We start from the raw sequence: 26,318 nt of genomic DNA, 5'->3' as shown, positions 1-26,318 counted from the left end.
AGCCACAAGTCCTCATATACACACATGGACATGATGTCTGCTGCTGGTACCCTTGTAGAATTGTAGGATGAGATGAGCATAACAGGTTTTGGCTGTGCCCAGCCCTGAATTTAGGTCTCAGGGAAGTTCAGCAAGTCAGCAACTGCCCTTTCTTGTTTGTGCAGATGATTTGTGATGTCAGATTGCCTCTCCACCTCCACTGGACAACCCAGGTTACATACCCCAACCACCTGCCTCAGGATCATCTTGTGGAGGAAATAACTAGAGTCTGAAGCAAAGAAGGGGCAAAAAAGAGGGGACTGTGAGGTTAGGAATGTCCCTTACCTTCGACCAGTCCCCCACAGTTATATGCGGAGGGCAGTCTGTTCTGGCACAGGACTTATGGGAAGATGCCTTGGGTCCTTGGCACAGTTCATCGGAGAGATTCAAGAAGCTGCCATCTGTTAACAGCTGCCGACAAGTGACTCTTCTATTGTGAGTTCCCCCACCACATGTCCTGGAACACTGAGAAGATGGAAGGAGGCGGGTCAGGGTTCTTACGGTCCCAGATGGGGTGGGCGATGGGGGCCCCCCATCTGCCATACCTGTTGCCATTCTTCAATGTGCCAGCTAGGAGGGCAATCAAACTGATTGCATGCTTGTAAGGCATGGGGCTTTTCATCTCCACATTCCTCAGCAGGGGCTGGGGACTCCCCAGGGTGCAAGCAGTACACCTCTCGGGTCTGGATTCCAACACCACAGGTAGCTGAGCAGGGGCCCCAAGAGCCTGTGTACCACCTGCACCAAAACACAACACGAGAAGTAGAAGTGTCTGGTGAGACTATGTGCAATGGTCAGAGCATAGACAATTTCAAGTTTTCTTGGGATGTCCAGACTTCCTGCTCTGTGGCAGACCTCAGAGTCACAACATCCCCACCACTAAATGTGATTAAAATATAGGAACATAATATTTAGAGGCAAAAAATGTTGGGAAAGAGTTTAAAGGTTTTACCCATTTGGGAAAGCCCAGAGCACAAAAGAAGCAGATTTCTCTCCATTCTAACATACCACCAAATATCCATAATAAAATCTTGGGTTTTGTTTTGAATAGAGCCCCAAGGCAAGCATGATTTATACGGGTGTCAAAAGAAATTTTAAATGCTCAAAAGCACACTTCAGGAAATTTTCAGGGCACCTGGATTCATTATTTGGAATATCCCTAAGAAAATTCTTCTCTGTTAGGATTGGATTTACAACACGTATATATAATGTGATTCCTTTCCAGTAAGATCTTGGAAAAATCAGGTTTTCTCATGAAACATCTGTAAAAATGAAAAACCAGGGCAGCTGCTTTTGATACATATTTCCAAAGTGCATTCAAGGAAGATTCTCTCAATTCACACTCCCAGTAGAAGCATGTGAGGGTGCCTGGCTTCCTACACCCATATCAACACTGGACAGTATCTCTGCCCATCTGAGGTGTGAAAAGTTGTACATTATACTTATCTTAATTTGTGGATATTTAATTACTAGTGAACATGGATTTTTAACTAGTTACCATAGAGCTATATCACAAGGAAATAATTTTAAAATGCTTAAAATTGGCATGAAGGGATGTTTGCTCCAAGGTAGTTTGTAATAAAAAAAAAATAAAAAGTTTTGCAAAATGGAAGGAAACAATCTAAATGTTCTACAATAAAGGGTAAAATAAGTAATTATATATTCATACAACACAATGCTAACAGTCATTTAAAAATGAAGTACAGTTATTGATATAGAAATAAATTTATATATTTTTTTGAGAAAACAGAAATACCTTATAGTGTTTTTTTATACATTTATAAATGCAAGTAGAAAAACGTCTGGATTATTATATATCAGAATGTTAACAGTGATGTTCTCTAAGTGATAGAGGATTTTTATTTTCTTTATTCTTGCCAGTATTTTCTCCTGTTTTTTTCTTAAAATAAACATTCATTATTAGAAAAAACAAGTTAATTCTTTGAAAAATTTTTTATCTAATTTTTTCCTTATCTAAAGGCAACCTCCAGTTTTTCTGATTTCTAATTTTCCATAATAAACATTTTTAACTTGTATAAATAAGAGGAAAAATTAAAAATGAAAAATATTCAAGACAAATATAATGGGAAAAATATTAAAATTTTTACTTATGAAGACAAAATTTCACAATATATAATCATATAACTATGAAGACTGAATAAAAAGTATTTATGAAGTACAGCTGTAAGATATAAAAAAATGGAAGCATAATAAAAAATTTAAAAAGCTATAAAATACTTCTCTAAGCCCCTGATATATCAGCAAGGCAAACCTTAATAAGAATACAGAGAATTGAGGTGCCTGAGTAGCTCAGTGCATTAGGCATCTGACTTTAAGAATTCATTTATTTATTCATGAGAGACACACACAGAGAGAGAGGCAGAGACACAGGCAGAGAGAGAAGCAGGCTCCATGTGGGGAGCCTGACATGGGACTCGATCCCGGGACTCCAGAAACATGTCCTGGGCTGAAGACAGGTGCCAAACCCGCTGAGCCACTCAGGGATCCCCAAGACATTTGACTCTTGATTTTGACTCAGGTCATGATCTCAGGATCTTGGGGTCAAGCCCCATGTCAGGCTCTGTACTCACTATGCCATCTACTTGAGATTCTCTCTCCCTCTCCCTCTGCCCACCCCCACTCATGCATGTGCACTCTGTCTCTCAAATAAATCTTTTTTAAAAAAGTATATAGAAAACTAAACAACACATTTGAAAACCTTGATGAAATAAATAACTTTTTAGGAAATTACAAAATTTCTATTCAAGATATTGACTAGATCCTGTTAACTTTGTGGTTGAGTTCCTACAAATTTTAAAGAAACAGGTGAATTTCCATGTCATTTTAAAAGTATATACAATACTAGTTAATGAAGGACATAAGGATAAAAATGTTTTCTAATACAAAACAAACATCTCAGTAAACCAGAAATCAATTGGAAGCACAGTGGTAGCATGAACTAAAGTTGTCCAGGTTTAGTGGATGCCAAGATTGGAAACTTACAATGGCAGCTGGGAGTTCTATTTGTACGGGGAAATTAAGAAAATAGCACCACAGTGTGGGGGTGACTGAAGCTAAACTCACTTGTAGAAACACAACTGGGTAAGACTCCCTGACCCATAACTGAAGGCTAGAAAAAAAGCAGCCTGTTTATGTGCTTGGAATTGATCAGCTGACTGGGATAACATAAAAGAATAGAGATAACCTGGAGCCTGCTTATTTTTCTGAAAGATTTATTTATTTATTTATTGGAGAGAGAGTGCACAAGCGGGGAGGGCTGGAAGGAGAGGCAGAGAGAATTTCAAGCAGACTCTGTGCTAAGCGCAGACCCTGATGCATGGCTCAATCTCACAACCCTAAAACCATGACCTGATAGGAAACCAAGAGTCAGAGGCTTAACTGAATGAGCCTCCCAGGCACCCCTTGAGACTACTTTTGAGCCAAACTATCATATAATATTCTGGGAGGGGTTCTGCAATATTTCACCTGGAATGAGAGCCCAAAAGAAGCAATATGAGACCTGGCTCTGATCTGAGGATCTTGGGGAGAGATATTCATTCAGGTAAGCACAAAAGCCCCAGATAGGAATATATAACACCCATTTAATATGAGCTTGCAAACCAAAAGGTCCAAAGAGAGAAAAAAAAATACTGACGTGAAAGATAGCAAACACACTCACAACAGATGAGAGAATTCTTCCCTAAAGAAGTAGAAATAATAATAGCACTACTTGCATACCATGTACTATTTCCCACATTTGGTTTTAATATAATACTCATGTTATCTTCATAGTATCTGAAAAAAAAAACTTTAATATAACTATGTGGGATTTTTTTTTTATTCTTCAGGGCTAATAGTGATTCAGGAAATAGCAGATTGCATATGCTTACTTCTGTTCCCTTCCAACCACATCCCAAAAAATACCCAATAAAAAGACAGGAAAAAGATAAAAGTGGAATTAAACAAAAGCATATAGCCATAAAGATAAAGAGACTGTGAGAGATGCAGTTGAAACATTTTATAAGCTGGAGAGAAGATGGAAAGTGATGTTTAACTTAGCAGTCTGGAGAAATCTAAAAACCAAGCCAATAGTTGGGAAACTCCAAAAGCAAGAAGCCATGAAGGGATCAGACACAACATATTTCTAAAAGTGGGGTATAGCTGAAGCTAAAATAGATTCACTGAAAGTCTATAAAAACCTGAAATCCTTTTGTGTCTCTTAGGCATGCAGGAGATTTATTCTCCTGCACCCAGCAAGAGAGTGAGAGGCTACTTAAGGGCTTGGGGAATAGCAAAAAGTGGGAGACTGTACTAAAAATAGGGATTAAGTGAGGGTTTATGTATTATCAGGTGAGACCACCAGACTTCTTCCCTGACTTGGCTCAGAGAAAACAGTCCCAATCAGACTTGTATTCCTTTCCTACTCTCAGACAAAAGATTGGAGAAATCCTCCCTAGAAACATTAACTGGCTTGAGAGCAAAAAAAATTCAGGATATCTCCCTCTGAAATAGCCCATCGAGATCACTCTACAGTGATGCCTACCATTCAACGAATTTTGTCCATATACACAGGGCTTCCAATCTGCTTTTTAGTGTGTCATTCTTAAATAAGTAGATAGTCAAGGAACATAAAATATTTAATGAAAACATCTAAGAAAAAAGAAACAAAAGTAGGCATACAGGAGAAAACATATACAATGCAAAGTACAGAAGAGAATAAAACAAAACTAATATAAAATAAAACTCCATAATTCATATTCAAGAAACAGAAGATATAGTATTCACAAAATGAAAACAGGACGTTATTAAGAAAGGTACTAGGAACCTACAGAGAACCAAAAAAGACTCTTGTAAATCAAAAATGACTAAATAAAAATGTAACCGATCAGTTGAAAATAGAAGTAAAGAAAACTCTCAAAAGTAGGAATAAAAGAAATGTAAAATAGGGTCAGTTCATTTCAACATTATATAATGGGAGTTTCATTTAAAAAGCAGAAGAAAAGAATAACTCAAGAAAATTTCCCAAAATGGAAAGAAGCATTTGGATTTCAAAGCCCTCCCCAATTTCCCAACACAAAAGATAAAAATGAACTAAATCAAAGTATACAACATTGTTCCATTGTCTTCCAGAGGGAATAAAACAGGTCTCTCTAGAGGAATGGGGATCTAGGTGGCAAAGCAGTTCTCAGAAGCAGCATTGAATGTTAGAATTCAGTAAATGGAACAACACTTTGAAAAAAATTTTTGAGGGAAAATTATATGCAACCTTGCAATCTATACCCAGACAAAATATCAAAGTAGAATAAAACATTTCTAGATATTCAGAGCAAAAAATTAATCCCCAGTTTTCTTGGGAAGCTCTTGGATTTATGTGCTCCAATGAAAAATACTGAACAACCTAAGAAAGGGGAAGGCCTGGAACATGAAATATGGCAAAGAATCCAAAGTAAGAGAGATGCAAGGAGCCCTCAAGATGAGAGTGAAAGGAGAAGAAAGCTGTTCAGGAAGGAGCAACTAGTCCAGTTTGGATCAGGAAGAGGGATATTCCAATAGGGATATCACTGAGAAAATGATGAAACAGAGTATGTGTTGTATTTTAATGTAGTGAGAGGATATTTAAACTCTGGTAGATATTTTGAGAATAAATTAGTGATGGGATCATAGGAGCTGAGAAAAAAAAATCAATCCACTCCAGAGAAAACAAAAATGAAAATGCAACCATACTTAAAGTAATTAATGGTCTCATACTCCCTTTTTTGGGGGGGAACAGCTTTATTGAGATAAAGATGTTTATTTAACTTAAAATTTATTGAGATATATGTTTACATAACTTAAAATTTACCTTTTAAAAATGTAACAAAATCCCTTTAAGAAACAAATCCTGCCTAGTCCTAGGCCCTTTTAGATACTAGAAGCCTCACTATGGTGGAACATCTGACCATGATCCAACAGATAAGCATGCAATGTGAGCTACTCATCATGACATGGACATTACCTGATCTATAAAATTATAGTCAGATATGTCCAGAAATGGACTCCACTGAGTTCGAAGTGGTATATGGGACCAGGCATTGGCGGATAAATCATTGAGAAATGTCTAGTGATAGAAATGGCCTCAAGTGCCCAGCAATACCTAACCGGACACAACATCTAATACAATCTTAGCTGTGTTTTCCTTCAGTCTAACCTCTCTTGGTTCTTACCACTTTTATGAACCTCATTCTCCAGCCTTTCTATTATTCTTGTTGGCCACCTAATATCTTTCCAGTAATATTTTTTCAGCTTAAGTTAGCAAGAATTAATTTATACTGCTTGCATTAAAGAGCCCTCATTAAAAAAGAAAGTTTAAGTTTTGAATCCTTTTTTAAATCTAGAAATTTTACAAATTAATGTGCAAAAAACAATAAATATATATTTATATTCACTTAGCACTTACATTTAAATATAACATACATCACTAGGAACATTAATAACAAAGTCTAGAGTTATTTGGTATTTCCATCTTTTTCTTGATCAAGATGACAAGACTTTCAGCAATCTTGAAATTTTCTCATCTGTTACTTTTATCTAGAATTCTGTTTTTCCTGACTTTTCCATATTTATTATAATTATATCCTGTGGGATACTGGTTGAGTTTGTTATATTTTTTATTCTCTTTCCTCCTCTGCTATCTTCTATTTTCAATTACTCTTGGAATTTTAAAGGACCCGTTTAAATTAATAGCTTTAGAGTTAATCAAAATCATTTCCATTTCACAAATAATCTAAGGGGCTTAAAGACTCTAATCACCACCCTTCCCCCAAATTTTACTGGGCTTTATCATCCAAATTTATTTCTTTTTTTCAAGCACAAAAATCAGATATCATTACTGAGTTACACAGTCAGTGACTTTCTTTTAGATTAACTATCTTGACAATGTACATTGCTCATCATCATTCATTCTTATATTCTTATATCTTTCTTCTGGGATCAGTTTCCTGTATAATGAATACACTAGTTTAAAATTATCTTTAGTGAGAGTTCACTGATAATAAAGTCTCCTGGTTTTGTTCGCCTAGGATATCTAACATAATAGTAGTTAACATTTATTCATTACTATGTGCCAAGCTCTTTTGTAAGTATTTTGCATATATTAATTCATTTGATCCTCACATAAACTATAAGTCTCTAGTTTGCAGACCTGTGGCATATCTGAAAATATCCTGTTTTGCTAAATATGCAATACTAGGCCTGACAGTTATTTTCTTGAATGATTTAAAGGTAATATTCTTTATTATCAATGAGAAGAAAACTTATTTTTGTTTTTTTTTTTAATTTTTATTTATTTATGATAGAGAGAGAGAGAGAGAGGCAGAGACATAGGCAGAGGGAGAAGCAGGCTCCATGCACCAGGATGCCCGATGTGGGATTCGATCCCAGGTTTCCAGGATCGCGCCCTGGGCCAAAGGCAGGCGCCAAACCGCTGCGCCACCCAGGGATCCCAAGAAAACTTATTTTTGTTGCTATTGTTCCTCTTGTAGATCTTTTCTCTCTGCTTTTGAGATATTTTCTTTGCCTTTTGAGTTCTCAGATTGAACTATCATGTGTTTAAGTGTTTATTTCATTTTATTTTTCCTGCTTGGTGTTAGTTGTGGCTCCAGATTCTTAGGATTCATACTTTTCATTAATTTTGAAATATTCTCAGTCATCTCTGAATATTACTTTTTTTTCCTTCAGCTCCATTTAGATATATTTTACATCCTCTCAAATATTTCCTCTCTTACCTCTAGAGTATATTTTACATACCTCATTTGCTCTCTGTGCTTTATTCTGGATAATTTCTTCAGATCTCTCTTCCAATTTACCTGTTTACCCCAGTCCACAACTTTGAAGTTTCAATGATTATGTTTTTAGCCTATATATATTTTATCAGGTTAAATCAGATGAAATTGCCAATATGGGACCTTTTGATGGATAAAATTGGAATTTCATATAGTGCAACCTAATATTTGGTTCTTTAAAAAAAATCTTCTAGGTATTTTAGATAGTTTGTTATTCCCATGTTAGGTTTTCAATTTCTGTTTTATATCATTAAATATTTTAGACAAATTTATGTTATATTCATACTTGATAATTCCTATATCTGAGGCCCTGTATATCTGATTTGGGTTTTCTCCCCCCACTGATTCTCACACATTTTTTTCTTCGTGTGTTTTTTGGTTTGTTTTATTTTGTTGCTGTTGTGAGCTCTTTAATTAGGTCTTTGTGGGAATTTTAAGTTTGGAGGAGAAGACACATTCTTCCACAAAGTGTGTGCATTAACTCTTGTCAAGAGCAACGTGAATTAATTTTTCAGATCACACGGTCAGACTGAATATGAACTGCATTCCTACATAAAGGGCTATTTGTAATTTTTAAATTCTCAGAAGAGTCTTTTTTTAACCCACTTTATTGAAGTATGACTGATAAGTAAACAGTTATATGTATATATTAAGTGTATACAACTCCGTGAGTTTGGGAATAAGTATACACCTGTGAAACTATCAGCACCATCAAGGCCATAAATACATTATTACAGAAAGAACATTTAACATAAGGTCTACCCTCTGACCAAATTTGAAGTATACAATAATACAGTATTGTTAGCTATTAGTATTATGCTGCAGAGTAAATGCCCAGAACTTACACACCTTGTATAACTGTGACTTTGTACTCTTTGACCATCACCTCCCAATTTCCCTCCTCCCAGCCCTCATCATTCTCTTCTCTGCTTCTGTAAATTTGACTACTTTAGATTCCACATATAAGTGAGATCACACAGCATTTTTTCTGTGTCTGGCTTCTTTCACTTAGCATAATGCAGGGGAGGCTTTTTTAATTCCTTCCACTCAGACACAAAGCCAAGATAGATAGTTTTCCTAGAGATCTGCCTTTTAGGGGTGGATTTTTTTCCAATTTGTCTTTTCACTGTAGACCCTGGCTTCATATGGGAATCTCCATTCCATTCCTTATTTCCTGGAGGTCCAAGGACTTGTCTGTTTCCAGAAAAAAAAATTAAAACCAAAGATCTAGATTAGTGGGATTGGCAACTGTCCCCCATGGAAGCACTAACTTTAATACAAGTTTACCATGCTAGATTCACACTGTAGCTTTTTTTCTTTTATCTTTCTTTCTTCCCTTTTTTTTTTTTTTACTTCTGAGGATTTATCTTACTTTCTTACAAGCTTAGTTTTAGATTTCAAATTATTTTATACATATTTTGCTCAGTACTTTAGAATCTTTTATTAGAAAGGCATTCAGTAAATCTAGTTCATCACTCGGCTAAAAATGGACATTTCACATTCACATACTTGAAATAATATTTTAGCAAGTTTAGCTCTAGGTTGATCATGACTTCCCCATAGTACTCTAAAGATATCATTCCTTTGTTTTTTGGGGAACTATGGTTGTTAATAAGTTGTTAGTAGTTGATAAGTTTTTTACGTCTTGTAGCTCTTAAGATTTTCTTATCATCTTTGACTTTATGCAGCTTCACTATTATGTATCTAAGTGTATTTTCATTTATTTTTCTTGATATTAGGAGTAGACTTTTTTCTGAAGTTTTAGTGAGCAGTTTATTTAATATCTTGCTTCTCTGCCATTACACCTATATTTCTTTTCTTCTCTTTTCCCCAAACTTCAACTTACTGTGCCTTCTTTCTTTTGACTTCCTCAGCACTTTCTTTATTTTTTTATTTTTTAAAGATTTTATTTATTTATTCAAGAGAAAGAGAGAGAGAGAGAGAGAGAGAGGCCGAGACACAGGCAGAGGGAAAAGCAAGCTCTGCGCAGGGAGCCCGACGTGGGACTCCATCCCAGGTCTCCAGGATCAGGCCCTGAGCTGAAGGCAGGCACTAGACCGCTGAGCCATCAGGGCTGCCCTCTTTCTTTTTTTAAAGATTTTATTAATTTATTCATGAAAGACACACACACAGAGAAGCAGAGGCATAGGCAGAGGGAGGAGAAGCAGGCTCCATGCAAGGAGCCTGATGCGGGACTTAACCCTGGGACTCCAGGATCATGCCCTGACCTAAAGGCAGATGCTCAACCACTGAGCCACATCGGCATCCCCTCAACACTACTTTCAAGGCAACAACTTTTTATTTGCCTGTAGTTTACTTATTTTTCACTGGCTTTTAAAATTTCTGAGCTGTGTAATTGGTTCTTTTTAAGACTCATCTATTGTGACTACATTTTTGCCTATGTCTATCTCATTTCCTGTTCTTTACATGAATATTCTTTACAATCTGTATCTCCAAAGAGTTTAGTAACACTTAAAGTCTTTTTCAGACTGTTCTTATACTTTTATTTCATCTGGAGTGAATTTATCTTTCAACTGCTGACTCTGCTGACTATCTTCTTTAGTAGTGGTAGGCCTCTTCATGTGCTTTGGAATTTCATTTTGCAGGCTCAATTTGGTTTCTCTCTCTCCACCTCCCTTTGTCCTCTCTGATTCCTAATCTTCCCCATCTATAGTGTTATTTGCTTTAATCTAGACCTCCAGTCTGGAATCAAGTCTCATGGACAACAAGGCAAAAAAGCACTGTAAGGACACTGATGATCCAATAACTGAGCCAATGTAATTTTGGCTGTATTGTTGTGTCTGTCCTCCCCAAGCAAGAAGCTTCATACATACAATGGCTTCAGGTTCTGATCAGCAGCAGCTTTTTCTTGCTTCCATTCACAAAGAAGCAGTGAACATGGGTCCAATCAAAAGGAAGATGTTCAGTCCTTCCTTTCTATGGAACTGAACTCTCACACGTCCTGATGGCTCTGGGGTTTCAAGTCCACCAGAACTACAGATCTGTTTCCACTCACCACTTCACATTTCCTTTCCTTTCCTGGCCCAGATATTTCTTTTCATGATATTGCCTTGGGCATGTTGTTTTAATTTCCCTGTTCTTATACTGCATCCATCATCAATCTGTATTTGGAACAGATTGTCAATTTAAAATACCAGCTTAATTGGAAGCCCATTAATTAGTTAGATTTTAACTGATTATATCTAAATTTCCAGTAGCTTTTGAGGTGAGGGAATTCACCAACAGAAGAAATATACATCATATTTTGATGATAATCAAGCTATATGGATAAATAATTAAAAGGATGCTGTTTCACTATTAATTCAGCTTAAATATATAACTTATTTGGAGTGACTTCTGGATAATCATCTTTCAAGAAAGTATATAGCTAGAAAGAATCATCAGAGGCACAAGGGACTAGAAATGAAACCACTGTTATTCAAGAAAAAAATCCAAACTGTTTCTTCTTAACAGATAATGGGCTAAATTCAGAATTTTTTAAAAATTGAAGAGTTGGGTAACAAGTAGGTAAAGAAACACATGACTCTTGCCTCTTGCTTCCTGACTTCCCTCCCTAGCAGTGCTGACTGCTGTCAGAGAAGAAAGCTCTTCTCAGACGAGTGGGACCATTATGTAACCCGCATGTTTCTACAAGCTGCTGGCTCTCTCCTGGAAAAAGCAAACTCCATAAATAGCAGACACTCAGCAGTTATAGCATAGACCAGGGGGAGTAACCCCATAAGAGCAAATAAACATACAACACCCCACCTTGGAGAGTCCAGGCTAATACATCAAATGCATCTGCCTTTGGAGAAATAAAGACCCACTGACTGTCCAACCCAATCTCAGTGGTAAGTTTCACCCTGGGGTGATATTTTAATGCTATTGCCCTTGGAGTCAGTAAATATTTGTGTGGAAAATATGATGCAACACCCTGTTCCTGTTATTCCTACACCACTGGTTTCTAGAACCTAAAACATTTTTGTAAACTTACCTTTACTTTGGCACCAACCCTTTGTCTCTGCTGGGTTTTTTCCAATATAACTCTCAACCTTCGAAAAGTTTATTAAATTTGCAATTTTGAAACGAGGAAGAGTATTTCCCTTCACAGAAAAACAGACTCTTAATTTTGCAAAGTGGCCAAGTCATATTGCATGCTCTATTATTCCTAGCTTGGAAGCTCTGTGGGCAAGACGTTGCTGGAGAAGATAATGTGCCATCATTCTTGCTGAGCAAAGCGATGAGGGGATGGGGATGCTGCTGCACAAGGGACGGATAGGCAGGCTTCCTTCAGGAGCCTTAAGAAACAGGGTCCAGCCTTGCAACTAAATCTTGCTCTGGTCTGGTCTTGTCTGACTGCATACCGAATTCAACCCTGCCATGACCTCCTGGGCAGGTCAAGGGAAGGCTGTTTGTTGTTCTTAGAACTAAAATGAAGCCTGGGCATTAGCAACTACTCATGAGTAGATGTAGGGATCCCTGCAAAAAGACCACAAGTGGTTCTGAGGATGTGAGTTAAAAATGCAACTTGAAAGCACCCTCCACAGCAAAAGGCTGGAGGTGAAAGGATCTTGCCGCCCACAAAGTCCAACATGTTCGTCATTACTCAGATGAAGAAGCAGGCTCTATCTGGGCTGAGGCACCTGTCTGAAATCCCCTGAGTGGGTACAGCTGGGGCACCACCTCATGCCCCTGACCTGCTCTCAGCCCTCTCCTGACTACTAAGAGTTTCCTTCTATCAAGGGTTTCAGGGGAGGGTCCTGTTTCACATTCTGTTTGATTTCATTTTACCAGTGAGAAGTGATCACTTTCCTGGGAGAGACAGAACTTGTTTTATGGTAGAAGAGGGTTCTAGACAGTAGGCATGGTATGTGCAAAGTCCCGAAAGCATTAAGGAACATGAGTGTGGGGCACAGTGAAAATTTTCTGTGGCTACTGAGCACATTCCTCAGGGCGTGTGCATGCTTGTGCCTGTCTTTCACATGAGCTGAGGGTGGTAGTGACAGGAGATGTATTTCAAGAACCTAAAACCAGGGTCACAAAGGACTTTACAGCTCTTACAGACTGAATTGTTTCCCCACAAAAAGTTAGGGAAGCCCTGACTCCTAGTACCTGTAAATATGATTTTATTTGGAAATAAGGTATTTGCAGATGATCGATTTAGATGTGGTCATTAGAATGGACTCCAATCCAATATAAGTGGTGTCCTTATAAGAAGGGGACAATGGGGCAGAGACAAACAGAAGGAAGACAATACAGAAACATGGGGAGAACAGCATCCACAAGCCAAGGAATGCTTGGAATACCAGCAGCTGGGGGAGAGACCTAAACCAGGATCTCCCTTCCAGCCTCAGACACAGCCAATCCTGCCAGCACCTTGATCTCAGACTCTCCAGCCTCCAGAACTGCAACAATAAACTTCTGATGTTTATGCCACCTAATCTATGGTGCTTTGTTACAGCAGCCCTAGGAAACTCATACACAAGCCAAAGTAAAGAACATGAATTGTGATCTACAGGTAAGGAAAATTACCAAAGGGTTTATGTAGGAGCTTCACATGGTCACCGCAATTTAGAAAGATACTTGGAGGCCGTACATGTCCCTATGGATCACAGCAGGAAACACAAGAGGCCAGAGTTTATTTTGAAACTGCTGAAACAGTTCATGCAAAATACCTCTGAGTTAAGGCAGCAGCAGTTAGGAATGGTTGGCGCAGACTGATAGAAGGTTGAGAGATAAAGCATCATGAATTGTGTCCATGTCATCAGAGGAGCAATGAAACCAGAAAAAGCCACTTAACAAAAGCCACTCGAAGAAGGGACTCAAATTCTATGATAAATAGAATAAATAGTGGGGAAATGTTTGATTTGGAATTCATCTTAAAAAATTGAACTAAAGATTATGAAACCAAGTTATTTATCTTACACTGAACATAACATAGGTGGTAATTGCAACTGGGTACTCTAATTCTTCGAATGAGGAAAGAATAGATTGTTTTGTATTTTCTCTCTCTTTTCTTTTCTGAAGAAATTATATGATGATCTACTATGGCTGTCTTCACTTTCAGAGCAAGATCAGAACAGGATTGCTTTTACAAAAGTAAAACCCAGTTTCACCAATGTCCTCAGCCCCCTCTGTCCCCTTGCTGTGCCAATCCCCCTCACTTGAAGAACACTTTTTGTTGGCACCTGTGTCCATTTTCCTGGTTAATTGTCCAATGTCTACTTGTCCTAACATCCTTATTCATCAATTCATCAATGGTTTGGGCTAGAAAGAACAGTCACAACTGGGTGAAGACTAGCTTTCTGTTGATACAGAATACGATTTGAAACTAGAAATAAAGCACACTCCAAATTTAGTAGTAATAGTTTCTTCTTTTCACTCTTGTTTGTTTATGGCTATGGAACTGCATGCTTAGCCCAACTGTAGTCACCATTTAGAGTTTGTATAAATTCCAAATCATTTCTTTTATAGTCATCTTTCCAGAAAGAGAGTGCCGGCTGGTGTAGAGAAGGCAGCACTTAACATAAGTGTCACTTCTCCAAAGATAAAAGGGACAAATCAAGTAGATAAACACTCAGCATTATACCCACATGATTGATACTCTTAGAAAGCTCTGGACACACCTGACAAAGTGGGCAACCAAAGTCGGAGTTGGATCAAACTTCCTAAAACCCCTCTTGTATGTCTTTCTGTAATCTGGGAATCATTCTGGAATGCATCAAGCAAGGTAAGAGGGGCGGGTGGGGCAGGGAGGGAAGCATATTTCCCTGTGCCATTTCTGGGCCGAGGTCCTAACTGCATCTCAGTGGAGCACAGCAAGATGGCTGTAACACAAGTCCCTGGTATTTCCTTAGCCTACAACAGAAGTCAGAAATATGGTCATGGATATGGAACACTGTGCCTGTCTCATTGCAGGGGGTACTCTCACCCGGGATGAAGCATACACTGGAGCCAGTCTCCTCTGGATACTGTGCCCATTGGAGAAGCAGACTCAGAAAGAAAGGGCCCATCTGCAGGATGGAGAGGGCTGGATTCCTAAGATGGACTTGCTTATTCCATCCCCACCCCCATATCCCTCAGACCACCAAGGCAGGAGTTTTTACAACACAGCCCACATATTTTATGGGCTCAAAATCAGAAGGGGTCAAGAAATTTCCAGAATCAAACATTTTCTGAATAAACATAAAATACACCTGTCCTTCCTCCAATATGGCCAGAGGGACACAGTAATCTTCCTTAGTTACTTAGAGGCTCAGGTGTAGCAAACTTGACTTTAGAGAATACAGGTACCTCATTAGATGGGCAATATGATTACCAAGAGGCAGTTAAGAGAATCTGGCAAAGAGGGAGAGGAGATGCTTGAGAATCTGTGCTGTGTTTTTGGCAATCGATTTGTGCTGGAAGGGTGATCAAGTCAACAAACGTGAAGGAGTGAAGAAGGAAAAAAATTGGGAGGTCGGATTCTGGAAGCTCTTAATGTTAGAAACCAATGATGCTGAGCCTTAATCCTCTGTAGCCAGCAACACTCAGAGATAGAGGAATATGGGGGAAAATCTACCCTCCCTTCTGATAAAATTCTCCAAGATCTTATAAGGACTTAAGCAAGGAAGCAGATTAATTTTTCAGGTCAACCTTTCAGATCAAGGAGAGCAAAACTAAGTAAACCCCATCTATTCATGGGGGCCTATAACACTGCATGCCTCAGTCTGAGATCTAAGGTAAGTCAGTGGAAAGGGTGATGATACACAGTGTGTAGGTAACAAATAGGAGATCATTCAATCGTTCAATAAATATGGACTGAGCACTTACTGTGTAAGGGTGCTAACTCTACCTCAGATCCTGTGCTCTTTGATGTGACCTGGGGCAAGAAGTGCCCCTGAGGAGACATATAGGAGAAAGAATAGAACTGTGGACCTCATGGCTTTGCCAGCAGTGGACCAGCTGACATTCATTCACAAGAACCAGGCTAAAGGGGTTCCTGCTCAACACAGCAGTATCCATGCACCCAAGCAGAAATCTGGCTGGAGCCCAATGTGAATGGAGAAGAGAGAACTCTTATGTAAACTGGGTGATTTACCTTGGGTGGATGCGCAAGCCTCTATGTACATGTGGGTGTCTCTGCAGAAGGGGGTGTTACGGTCAGATACAGTGTCCCAGGAGCACAGGACAGCACTTACCTGGGTGGGCAGGGCTCTGTGTTGCAAGCCTGGCTCATTGCTGGAGGACGGTGAACTAGATCACACAAGGTGTCACTGACTGTCTGCTGGGTCTGGGTGTGCAAGCACACTGCGATGGCTTCTTGATGACCTGGAGGTTGGAGAGAGAAAAAAATGCAAATGACTTAGAATAGCTTATTGTGGGGGAAAAAATAGGGTCTTGGGACTTTTCAAGCCACTGCCCTTTGACTATACTGCTTGGCTATAGGCTTCATTTCAGGGTACACATGGGAGCAAATAACTTTGTGTTTTCCAAAATCTTACAATCTTTTTTCTTTTTTAAGATTTTATTTATTCATGAGAGACATGCACACACAGGAAGAGAGAGAAGCAGGCTCCGTGCAAGGAGCCTTGTGGGATTCGATCCCGGGACTCCAGGATCACGCCCTGGGCCGAAGGAAGGTGCTAAACCGCTGAGCCACCCAGGGATCCCCTTACAATGTTTAATATTCTGTCACCTTTTAAACTCAGCCCCTCTACCCTCCCTGCCCAAATATACTTACCTTGATACATGAGACCCCGACTCCTCATCTACTATCAGATGTACCTGCATTCCAAATGTACTCAAAGTCCCCTCAAATGAACCATCAGAGTGTTCCTACTAAACATACACCATAGATTCCTGAGAAGGCTTTTCCTATTAGATGCTAAAGAATAACATTTTTTTTTATGTTACCACACAGGTGCTAACTTTGGTGTACATATCTTATTAAAATATTCATTATGGTGTGAAGTCCTGTTCACTATTACTATAAATAGTAGTATTTCCATTGCTAGCAAAAACAACAGCAATACCTCCCATTGGCAAGGTGCTCTGACATGTACAAAGTGCCCTCTATAATCTTGTGAGGTCCAAAGAATGGTACCATCATCTCCATTTTATTAACTTAATAATAAGGAACCTGAGGTTTACAGAAAAATTGAGACAACAAAATAGTGGTAGATTCAAAACTAAAAATTAGATTTCCTATTTCCAGTGGAAAGCCAGTGGTCTTTTTTTCTCCTGCAGGGATTCCAAATACAGTCAACTAACCGCCCAAAGCAGTGACTGCCTCTTGGGCAAAGAGGAACTTCTCCAGGCTGATCTTTCCTTTGAGGCCAGACAGGTCTGTCTGGACCTGAAGCCCACGTCTCAACCAGTATTCTGTGTCTACTGAGACAAAAAGAATTATTGGAAAATCAGAACTGAACAAAATATAAATCAAACTTTTGATGAGAAAAAAATCACATAAAAATTGTAATAGCAACTTGACTATGCTATTTGAAATATGCAAATGTATTCAGTTTCATGCAAGAATGTGTGTTCCATTATGTTAGAAGACTGTGGTTCTCTTTCCAAATGCCATGTTTCAATTCATCCGTTTTATGATATTTTACAGAATGCAGAATAGGCTAAAAGTATATATAAAATATACATTGGTGATGTTCAGTTCTTTCCACTAAATTTTCTCCTACTTTCTTTAGTTGTAATCTTATGTTCCTGCCATGGCAGGATGCGGTCTTCAATCTCCATAGATCACCCATGAACTTTTTTTTTAAAATACATACTGGCTAACTTGAGATACCAAGAGGACACAGCTACAACTGAGTAATCAGTTCCCATTTACGAACGTCAAACTTCCTTAGTGACTTTACAGGGGTACAGATGCTCATTTTCTAGCAGGACTGCATTTCTTTTTCATCAAAGTCCAGTTCTCTTTCACATATATTTTAATTTGTAATCAAAATTCTGTAGAAAACATACACAGAAACTATTTTGGAACATTTTCTGGAGACACAGTGTGTGGGCCTTAAGGCTCTAAAGTCATCTCATTTAATCATTCAGATGAAGTGCTAGAACACTTGTGAGAAATTTCTCTGTCTTAAAGCAAGTATACTCAAAAGAATGTAAAAAATTAATAGATGGTTTAGGATACTTATTGAGGTAAAATGTATTTTCCAAAGATGACCACAATAATATCTTCTATCCCACATACCCAACCTACAAGATGACTTTAACACTCTTGACTTCAAGAGTCTTGATAAGACTTGACTTGTGTACTAGTGTTGTAATTTTTCAAGTTAAAAGTGTCCCTAAAGGCCACTTCCTATATCTGATTTTTCCCAGTAAATGAGGCAAAGCAATTCTAAGACCTTCCACAAACATCTAGCCTTCTAAAATGGAGAGGTGAATCCTTCTGCCTATACAAACAAGCTAGCTATTAGAGAGTGGTCGGGGTATGCTACTCTTAGGATTTCAGAGTGTCTTCAAACTGAAATCTCAATGTTCTCAGTAATGAAAAACCTGAGATCAGATGCTTATGTAAGGAAAGTGCTATTCACCCAGTAAATCCAAAAAAGCAAATGGATAATGCTGGCCATATTTTGCCTTTCTGAGATTTCCTTGGGAATCTACAAGAACCTCCCCTATCCCCTCCCCCAATAAGACCATTTAAGTGTGTGTTAAGCAACTACAGAATACTAAATAAGAAGTTTGGCCAAAACCAAAAAAAAAAGAGTCTTGATACAACTTTTTATCTTCAAAAGTTAAAGTAAAAACCATAAATACAAGTTTACCTCATCTTATGCTTAGCAAAACTTGGGGGATAATTGTGATGCATTTAGAAAATAAATGTTCAAATTTCGTTCTAATTTTTCTAATAAATTCCTTTGGCAGCATGAGACAACATCCTTCAATTCACATTTGACTTCTACAATGTCATAATAAGAGGATATTTTTAAGGGCAGAAATAACATTCAAAACCTTCATCAAGAAATGGATTTACAATTTGGGGAGGGGAGGTGGGTGGAAAGGACTCAGAAAAGGGAAACAGAGCCAATTAACACATTTCCTTTTGTTGGTTTAAGGTTAGCGTGAGTTGGGTTTCTTGCACACAAGTGCTGAGTAATTCAACATGCCAAATAATATAACACACAAACACACACACTCAATAAGAAATATCTGGAGGAATGAAGAATATGTAGTCAGAGTCTTTAAGGTGCTCTATCCACTATTTAAAACATCAAGTTGTAAAATAAATATGAAAAAACAAATTGAATAAGAAAAGTATATTGATTTAATAACCAAAGAGCCTTGGGCCCTAGAAAGAGACGTAATATGCTCTTTTGAAGCACCAGTGGAACACTAATAAAAACTGATCCTCTATTAGTCTATAAAGTAAACTGCAGTAAGTTCCAAAAGCAAGAAATCATGAAGCTCACATTCTCTGACCACAACAGAGTCCAACTATAAATAAATAATAAACAATTAAACCCCCAAATCCAACTGTTAGAATTTTCCAAAAGTCATTCCCTATGTAACTGCTCAGTCAGAAAGAGTGAATGGATTCTACATTATTCGTGGCCAGAAAAAGACAAGAGAGAGGCTTAAAGCAACTGGAGACTAGATGAAATTACTAATAGTAATTTCAATATTGTCATGAAGTGGATGACTTTTTTTCCCAAGAAAACTTAAATGAGGGAATTTTCTTAAAAATCAAGATCTTGACTGTAACAATAAGCAGGGGTTGAGGGGGGTTGAAAATGATGCTAAGATCTAGCCGAGATGCTCTCCCTTCAATCCTGCCCCCAAGAGGGAAAAACAAGAACGGGTAGGAACCAGTGCTTTCAAACTTCTTAAACAGATCTGTGATATAAACTATTTTTAAAAGATTTTATTTATTTATTTGAGAGAGAGAGAGAGAATGAAAGCGTGCATGGGTGGCAGAGGAGGGGCGAAGAGAGGGGAAGAAGCAGACTCCCTGCTGAGCAGTGAGCCTGATGCTGGACTCCATCCCAGGACTCAAGTGGGATCATGATATGAGCCGAAGGAGACACCTAACCAACTGAGCCACTCAGGTGCCCCATGATATAAACTATTTAAGATTGTTGAAAGGTACAGAAAATCCCAATTCATGTTACAAGACTACTCTAACCCTGATGATAAAATCTATAAAAGAAAAAAATATATATCTACTTTATTTAGTATTGCCTTGTACAATGCTGTATCACAGAATCAAGCCCAAGGCCATACTGAAAAGAACAGTCAATACATTTTTCTTTCTCTGAGCTGATTAGCTACTGTGAATGAGAGGATACTGCTCTAAACTCCCAGGTAAAGTAAAAGAAGGGAAGCATGATATGCTATGGGTTGGGAGAAATGCCAAAGAACAGTATCACTCTTGGCGTTCAAATGCAAGCTTTATAGCACTGCAAATAGGTGAGTTCCTTTTAGCAACCAGTTGAGGACACAGCTGGTAAAGATTAAGGATTGTTGAAACCATTTGGCCGCATGAAGGGCATCATAAACATCGCTGGAGCCCGAGAGGAAGTGACCAATTATATCAAGAGTGGCTGGAAGAAACTACAGCTCGAGGCCTGTCATGACTTGAAGAGATCTGAAGAGAACAAAACAGTGATTGCTAGCCTTCCGTGTCAGGAACACATCTCCATGGGGAGTAGGCTAAAACTAGCCCGCAGTGGGCCAATTCAGTTTTCACTCCTATTTTCCCCTTTGTGGGAAGGCATGCTTGGACTCCATCATGCTGAATGCAAGATACATACATGCATCAATGTTATGCATCTAGGGCACAAAATCTAATACCAGCACATTGCAATCAGCTGTGTAAGAAGAGTATTACACCTTGACCTCAGACATCTATCCATTCAGCCACCAAATCCCTCATATACAAATATTCATGCGCATGCGCGCGCGCGCGCACACACACACACACACACACACACACACACCAGGAACTTTCTGCGGTCAGGCATATGGACCCATAGCCTCTCACGTGCATCCTGGCTATTTCCTATCCTATTTCAATTAGGAACTGCCCCTCCCACTGCTGAAGACTGATCTCTACTGCTGTAGAACTGTAGAATTCCCTTCCACCTTCCCAGGAAGTCTGCTGGTGACTTTGGCCTTCGCTTTCATCCTGGAGCATTCTCTCTGCCTTATAAATGTATCCAAGCTACTCAGTCACTGAATGACACAACATACACACAACCCATAATGCCTTCTAGTCTCTTCCCTCTCTCTATCTTCTTTATTACAGATCAATTTTGCCACAGAAATGTATATTCTATTCTTCTCCATTTTATCACATGTCATTCTTTCCTCCAACCTTTCAAATCTCCTTTCCATGTCCAATACTTCACTGGATTGACTCTTCAAGTCACCAGTGGGCACTCATTCTCTTCCTGGAGATTCTCATTCATACCAGGGCTTCAATTCTGTCCATACACAGATGACTCACAATTGTGTAATTTCAGTCTAGATCTTTGCACTTTGCCTCAGATTCACACGTTCAATGGCCTACTTAGCATCTCCATTTGAAGCCCAGAGGCATGTCAAATTCATTATGTTCACAACTGAACTCATGATTTCCTTGTCCCCAACTGGACCTCTGGTGAGCACTCATCATCTCAGAAAAGAATCCAGGACTCAAACTAGCCACTTCATTTCCACTCACTCTCTCCACCCACAGATTCTCACCTGCTATACATTTTTCAGAGTCATCTGCTCTACTCCATCTCTAGCATCTTTACTACTTAAGGCCAAGCCTTTTCCTGGATGAGGCAATAGCTTCTTAAGACAGCCTCATTTACATCTGTTCTTATCCCTTCCAAACCCTTTTTTAAAATACATCTGGGCTCACCTTTTTGAAATAAATTAAAGTTTGATCATGTAACTTTGAAAATGTAACTCCACTTTGATTCCTTGTATGGATTCCCATTGATCCTGGGTTAAAGAACCAAGTCGACTTTGCTTGTAAGGCATTAATTGGCCCTTGCCTTCCTCTCTAGCATCACCTCACCATCTTCCTGAGTACTCTGGCTGCACCTGCCTCTTCATTCCTAGGAAGGACCAGGAACCTGAAACCAAGGGACTTTGCACCTGCTTATTTTTCTGCTGGGAATTCTCTCTGTGCCGCCTCCTTCAATCCTTCCCTTGTTTGATTAGTTCCTCATCTTTCAGATTTAAGTTCAAATGCTATTATTTTTTGGAAAGCCTTTCCCTTACTTCCCTAATTAGGTCAAGTTCCTCCCATTATCTGCTTTATAGTGCCATGTATTTCCTTTGCTATAACCAGCCTGATTCACACGTATGTGCATGATTATGTGATCAGTGTATTTTCCTCACCAGGTATGAGTTGCAAAAGAACAATTGGGTGACTATCACCCAGCCCGGTGCCTACCACAAAGAAACATGCAATAAGTATTTGTAGAATGTTGCTTTTGAATGAAACAACAGAAAGATTCCTGCTACTGTCAGGACAAAGGCAAGGTTGGCATTGCCTACATTATTTATTATTATTCTTAAAATTCTAGATGATACAATAAGACATAAAACTTACATAAGATAAATAACTATTTGAAAGGGAAAAGTAAATTCATCATTAATTACAGACGATTATTTTACTTAGAGAATTCATAAGAATAGACTTGAAAACTAGTAGAATGCTTTAAGGGGCTCAGCAATTTAATCAGATTTTTTAAAAGAGAAAAACATGGCAGCATTATAAGAAGAACATCATATTATTATTATATGATAAAATAATCATTCCACCAGCACTTCTTCTATACCATATGTCAGGCACTGTAATTAAGCACTTCTCCAACATCATCTTGTCAAATAATTATATATAATCCTTTCATTGACTCTAATGAAGTAGGTATGGCTCTTCTCATTTTACAAAAATGAGCTTCTACAAACTTATGTAACTGACCCAAAGAAAGTGGTGGAAGGGGAGGAGGGCAGGGGGTGGGGGTGAATGGGTGACGGGCACTGAGGAGGGCACTTGACGGGATGAGCACTGGGTGTTATTCTGTATGTTGGCAAATTGAACACCAATAAAAAATAAATTTATTATTAAAAAAAAAGAAAGTGGCAGAGCTAGATTCAAAGTGGGGTCAGGCTTCAAAGTCCATGCATCTGCTACTAGCTTGTGCCATAGAAAATACGAAGGTAAAAATGAAAGGTCCCAAGTGCAACAGATGACATAAAATACAAAGAAACATTCTGGTGAGGAATGTTTATGATGCAGTAAATTATAAAACCTTAACAGGGAGTATTGTAGAGGTAAGCATATCTTCCAGGATGTGTATGTGTATAGGCACGCACACACATGTGCACACATGCAAGGCTGCACACATACACACATGCCCTCTGGAAGCTGGAAATTCAGTATGCCTGAATTCTTCATGCTTTCAAGAATTAAAAAAGAATTGCTTGTTGCCACTCCAGTATGAAAGCAGACTTATGAAAGCTTCTCAGGTATCAGCAATTAGGACGAGTAGATGGATTTTGATTTCCTGTGTGATATGAAGACAAGTTAGAAGATACAAGTACACAGATTATCAGGATGTGACCAAAAGTTTATCCTTCCAGAAATCTGTGATTTGTATGTATTATTTTTCTATTATAAACAGGAATGTTGGGGAAATAGCTAGGTGCCTGGGGAAATTCTATTTTTCTGTGGTATTCAGTTAGGGCAGATCAGGGTGAAGGTTAAAACTGACATTCATAGCCACACATAAGTGGACTCATAGAGGTTGAGCCTCCGAGACAACATTAAAATGGACCATAGAGAGGCAAGTATCACTGCATGTAAGTAGCACAGTCAAGACAGGACAGGCAAAATAACCAAAAACCATGGTGCACCAAGTCAAGGACTGTGTCCTATTCATTTTATATCGCAATACTGGGCCCAGAACCCAGAGACATAGAGCCTAGCACAGAGCAGGAATGCAACTTCCTGCCTTTATAGAGGAGTTTGGTTTCAAATGTTAGGCCTTCAGTGTAATAGAATTTAGTGATCTATGTAAAAGGAAATTTTAAGCTTGAACCCACAAAGTTAAAAATATTACTTTCTGCTAAGTTAAAAAGCTTATTGTATGCACTTACGGTTCAACCCTTTCTGAAGAATGAGAGTTGTTTTCTGTTTTGGACCACGAGATGGGCTATGAGTCTCAGTTTCCCTAACTGTAAAATTTGGGTTAGTGGATATCCAAAGTTCATTTAAATGATATTCTAGGATTAAGTAATATAATACACCCTCACGAGGCTCAACTGCTATTTAACTGGGTATTGAAAGATTTTCAAGTTGATCTCTGTTAAAATTTGTAAAATGTATTCTAGATGCACAAGAGGATGTCAGAAAATAAATTGAAACCCTCACACCAACCATCTGAACACTGAACTGCATGCACTTCTACCATGTTCAAGGCAGTTTCTCTTCTCACAGTGGGCCCAAAGGTCCCCAGTGTCACTAAGGATAAATTCAAGTAGCCAAGTTTCACAAAACTTGTATGTTTTATATGGATTCAAAGCTCATTCTCTGGGATTCCTGGGTGGCTCAGTGGTTGAGCGTCTGCCTTTGGCTCAGGGCATGATCCTGGAGTCCTGAGATCGAGTCCCGCATCAGGCTCCCTGCATGGAGCCTGCTTCTCCCTCTGCCTGTGTCTCTGCCTCTCTCTCTCTTTCTGTCTCTCATGAATAAATAATAAATATATAAATAAATATAAAAATATATTTAAAAACAAAGCTCATTCTAATACTTCGAGGTATATACCCAAGAGAAAAGAAAACATACATCCATAAAAAAATATGTACCTAAATGATCATAGCAGTATTACTCACAACACCCAAGACATGCCAATAATCCAAATTTCTAACTGATGAATGGATAAGTAAAATGTGGTATATCCATACAATATAATAGTATTAGTCATAAAAAAGGAACAGAGTACTGATTCATGCTATAACATGCTATAACTTCAACTAGAAATATTCCACTAAGTGAAAGGAGACAGTCACAGAAGACCACCTATTATATGATTCCATTTATATGAAAAGTCCAGAATAGACAGAAAATAGATTAGCGGCTGCCAAGGGTTGCCACTGGCAGGAAAAATGGGGGTTTGAGGAAAAATGGGGAATGGCTGCTTACGGGTACAGGATTCTTTGGGGGATAAAACATTCTAACATTGATTGTAATGATGGTTGCACAACCTTGCGAATATACTAAAACCCACCAAAGTATATACTTCAAATGCATAAGGTGTGTGGTATGTGAATTATATCTCAATAAAGCTATTACCAAGAAAAAAGGGGGAAGAAAGCCTGATTCCCATGGGTTCAGTCATTCTGGAGGTGGACCCTAGGGCCATAGGTTCATAACACCATAACAGATTTAACACTTTGGCATCAAAGCTTCAAATAAGAAAGAGGTCTAACAGACTCCACCAACTGGATCAGAATTAACCCAGTTGCATTTCCTTGGGTAATTCCAAGTACTCTGCTAGTTCCAACAACCCAACATATCATCCTTTCCCAAATCAAGGGGGAATTTTCCAGTCAGGGAAAGAACTAAAATCAAGGATGACAGAGTACTAGACAAAATAGTAATTCTACCAAGGGCAACATTCAAAAGCTTGAGGGGCACCTCGATGGCTCAGTTGGTTAAGTGTCTGACTCTTCATTTCAGCTTGCGTGTGATCTCAGGGTTATGAGATCAAGCTCCGCATCGGGCTCTTCACTCAGTGGAGTCTGCTTGAGATTCTCTTCCTCTGCCCCTCCCTCTGGTCCCCCTTTCTCTTTCTCTAAAATAAACAAAAAATCTTTTTTTAAAAAAGCTTGAGATGGGGATCCCTGGGTGGTGCAGTGGTTTGGCGCCTGCCTTTGGCCCAGGGCGTGATCCTGGAGACCCGGGATCGAATCCCACGTCGGGCTCCCAGTGCATGGAGCCTGCTTCTCCCTCTGCCTGTGTCTCTGCCTCTCTCTCTCTCTCTGTGACTATCATAAATAAATAAAAATTAAAAAAAAAAAAAAGCTTGAGATGAACAGATTTGAGGGTGTGCAAGCAATAGTAGGATTTGTTTCTGCTCTCCATAATAAAAGACAAAGTTCCAGGCTTCTGGTGAAACCACAGGAATGTGATAGTTCAGAAGTGGTATAGACAGCTGACATTTTGCAGTAATGTAGTAAAAGTTCCAGACATCTATAATTGCAGTTGAATATGGGACCATTTTTGCCTCACAGCAACTAGCTCTAGACAGATTCTCCAGACTCATCAAGGAAGTACCGGTTCCTGTTATCACCAAGGGCATGTCAGAAATATGAAGGTTTCTAAACTAGAAACAAGGGCTGTGTCCAGGGTCCTGAACTCAGAGGGAGCAAGAGTTAGGCTCTGGGCAGCAACACAGGTGTGGCTAAGGTTATGTGCCCTGGCAGCAAGTGACAGAGCAGCCAGTTAGG

At 38.8% G+C, this 26,318-nt stretch overlaps 1 protein-coding gene across 3 annotated transcripts in view; it reads right to left on the bottom strand.

The window, feature by feature from the left end:
• ADAMTSL3 (ADAMTS like 3) overlaps positions 1-26,318 on the bottom strand; it is a 338,072-nt gene that overhangs the window by 89,707 nt on the left and 222,047 nt on the right. For all 3 annotated transcript variants that reach the window (XM_077874049.1, XM_077874059.1, XM_077874055.1), the window contains exons 17-19: positions 16,040-16,169; positions 585-777; positions 325-504 (exon numbers count right to left, since the gene is read on the bottom strand). In XM_077874049.1, the coding sequence (XP_077730175.1) occupies positions 325-504; positions 585-777; positions 16,040-16,169 (503 nt within the window). The remainder of the gene's footprint in view (positions 1-324; positions 505-584; positions 778-16,039; positions 16,170-26,318) is intronic.

This window comes from Canis aureus, chromosome 2, assembly GCF_053574225.1.
Source record: "Canis aureus isolate CA01 chromosome 2, VMU_Caureus_v.1.0, whole genome shotgun sequence".
NCBI lineage: Eukaryota > Metazoa > Chordata > Mammalia > Carnivora > Canidae > Canis > Canis aureus.
This window is presented reverse-complemented; position numbering and strand designations above follow the sequence as displayed.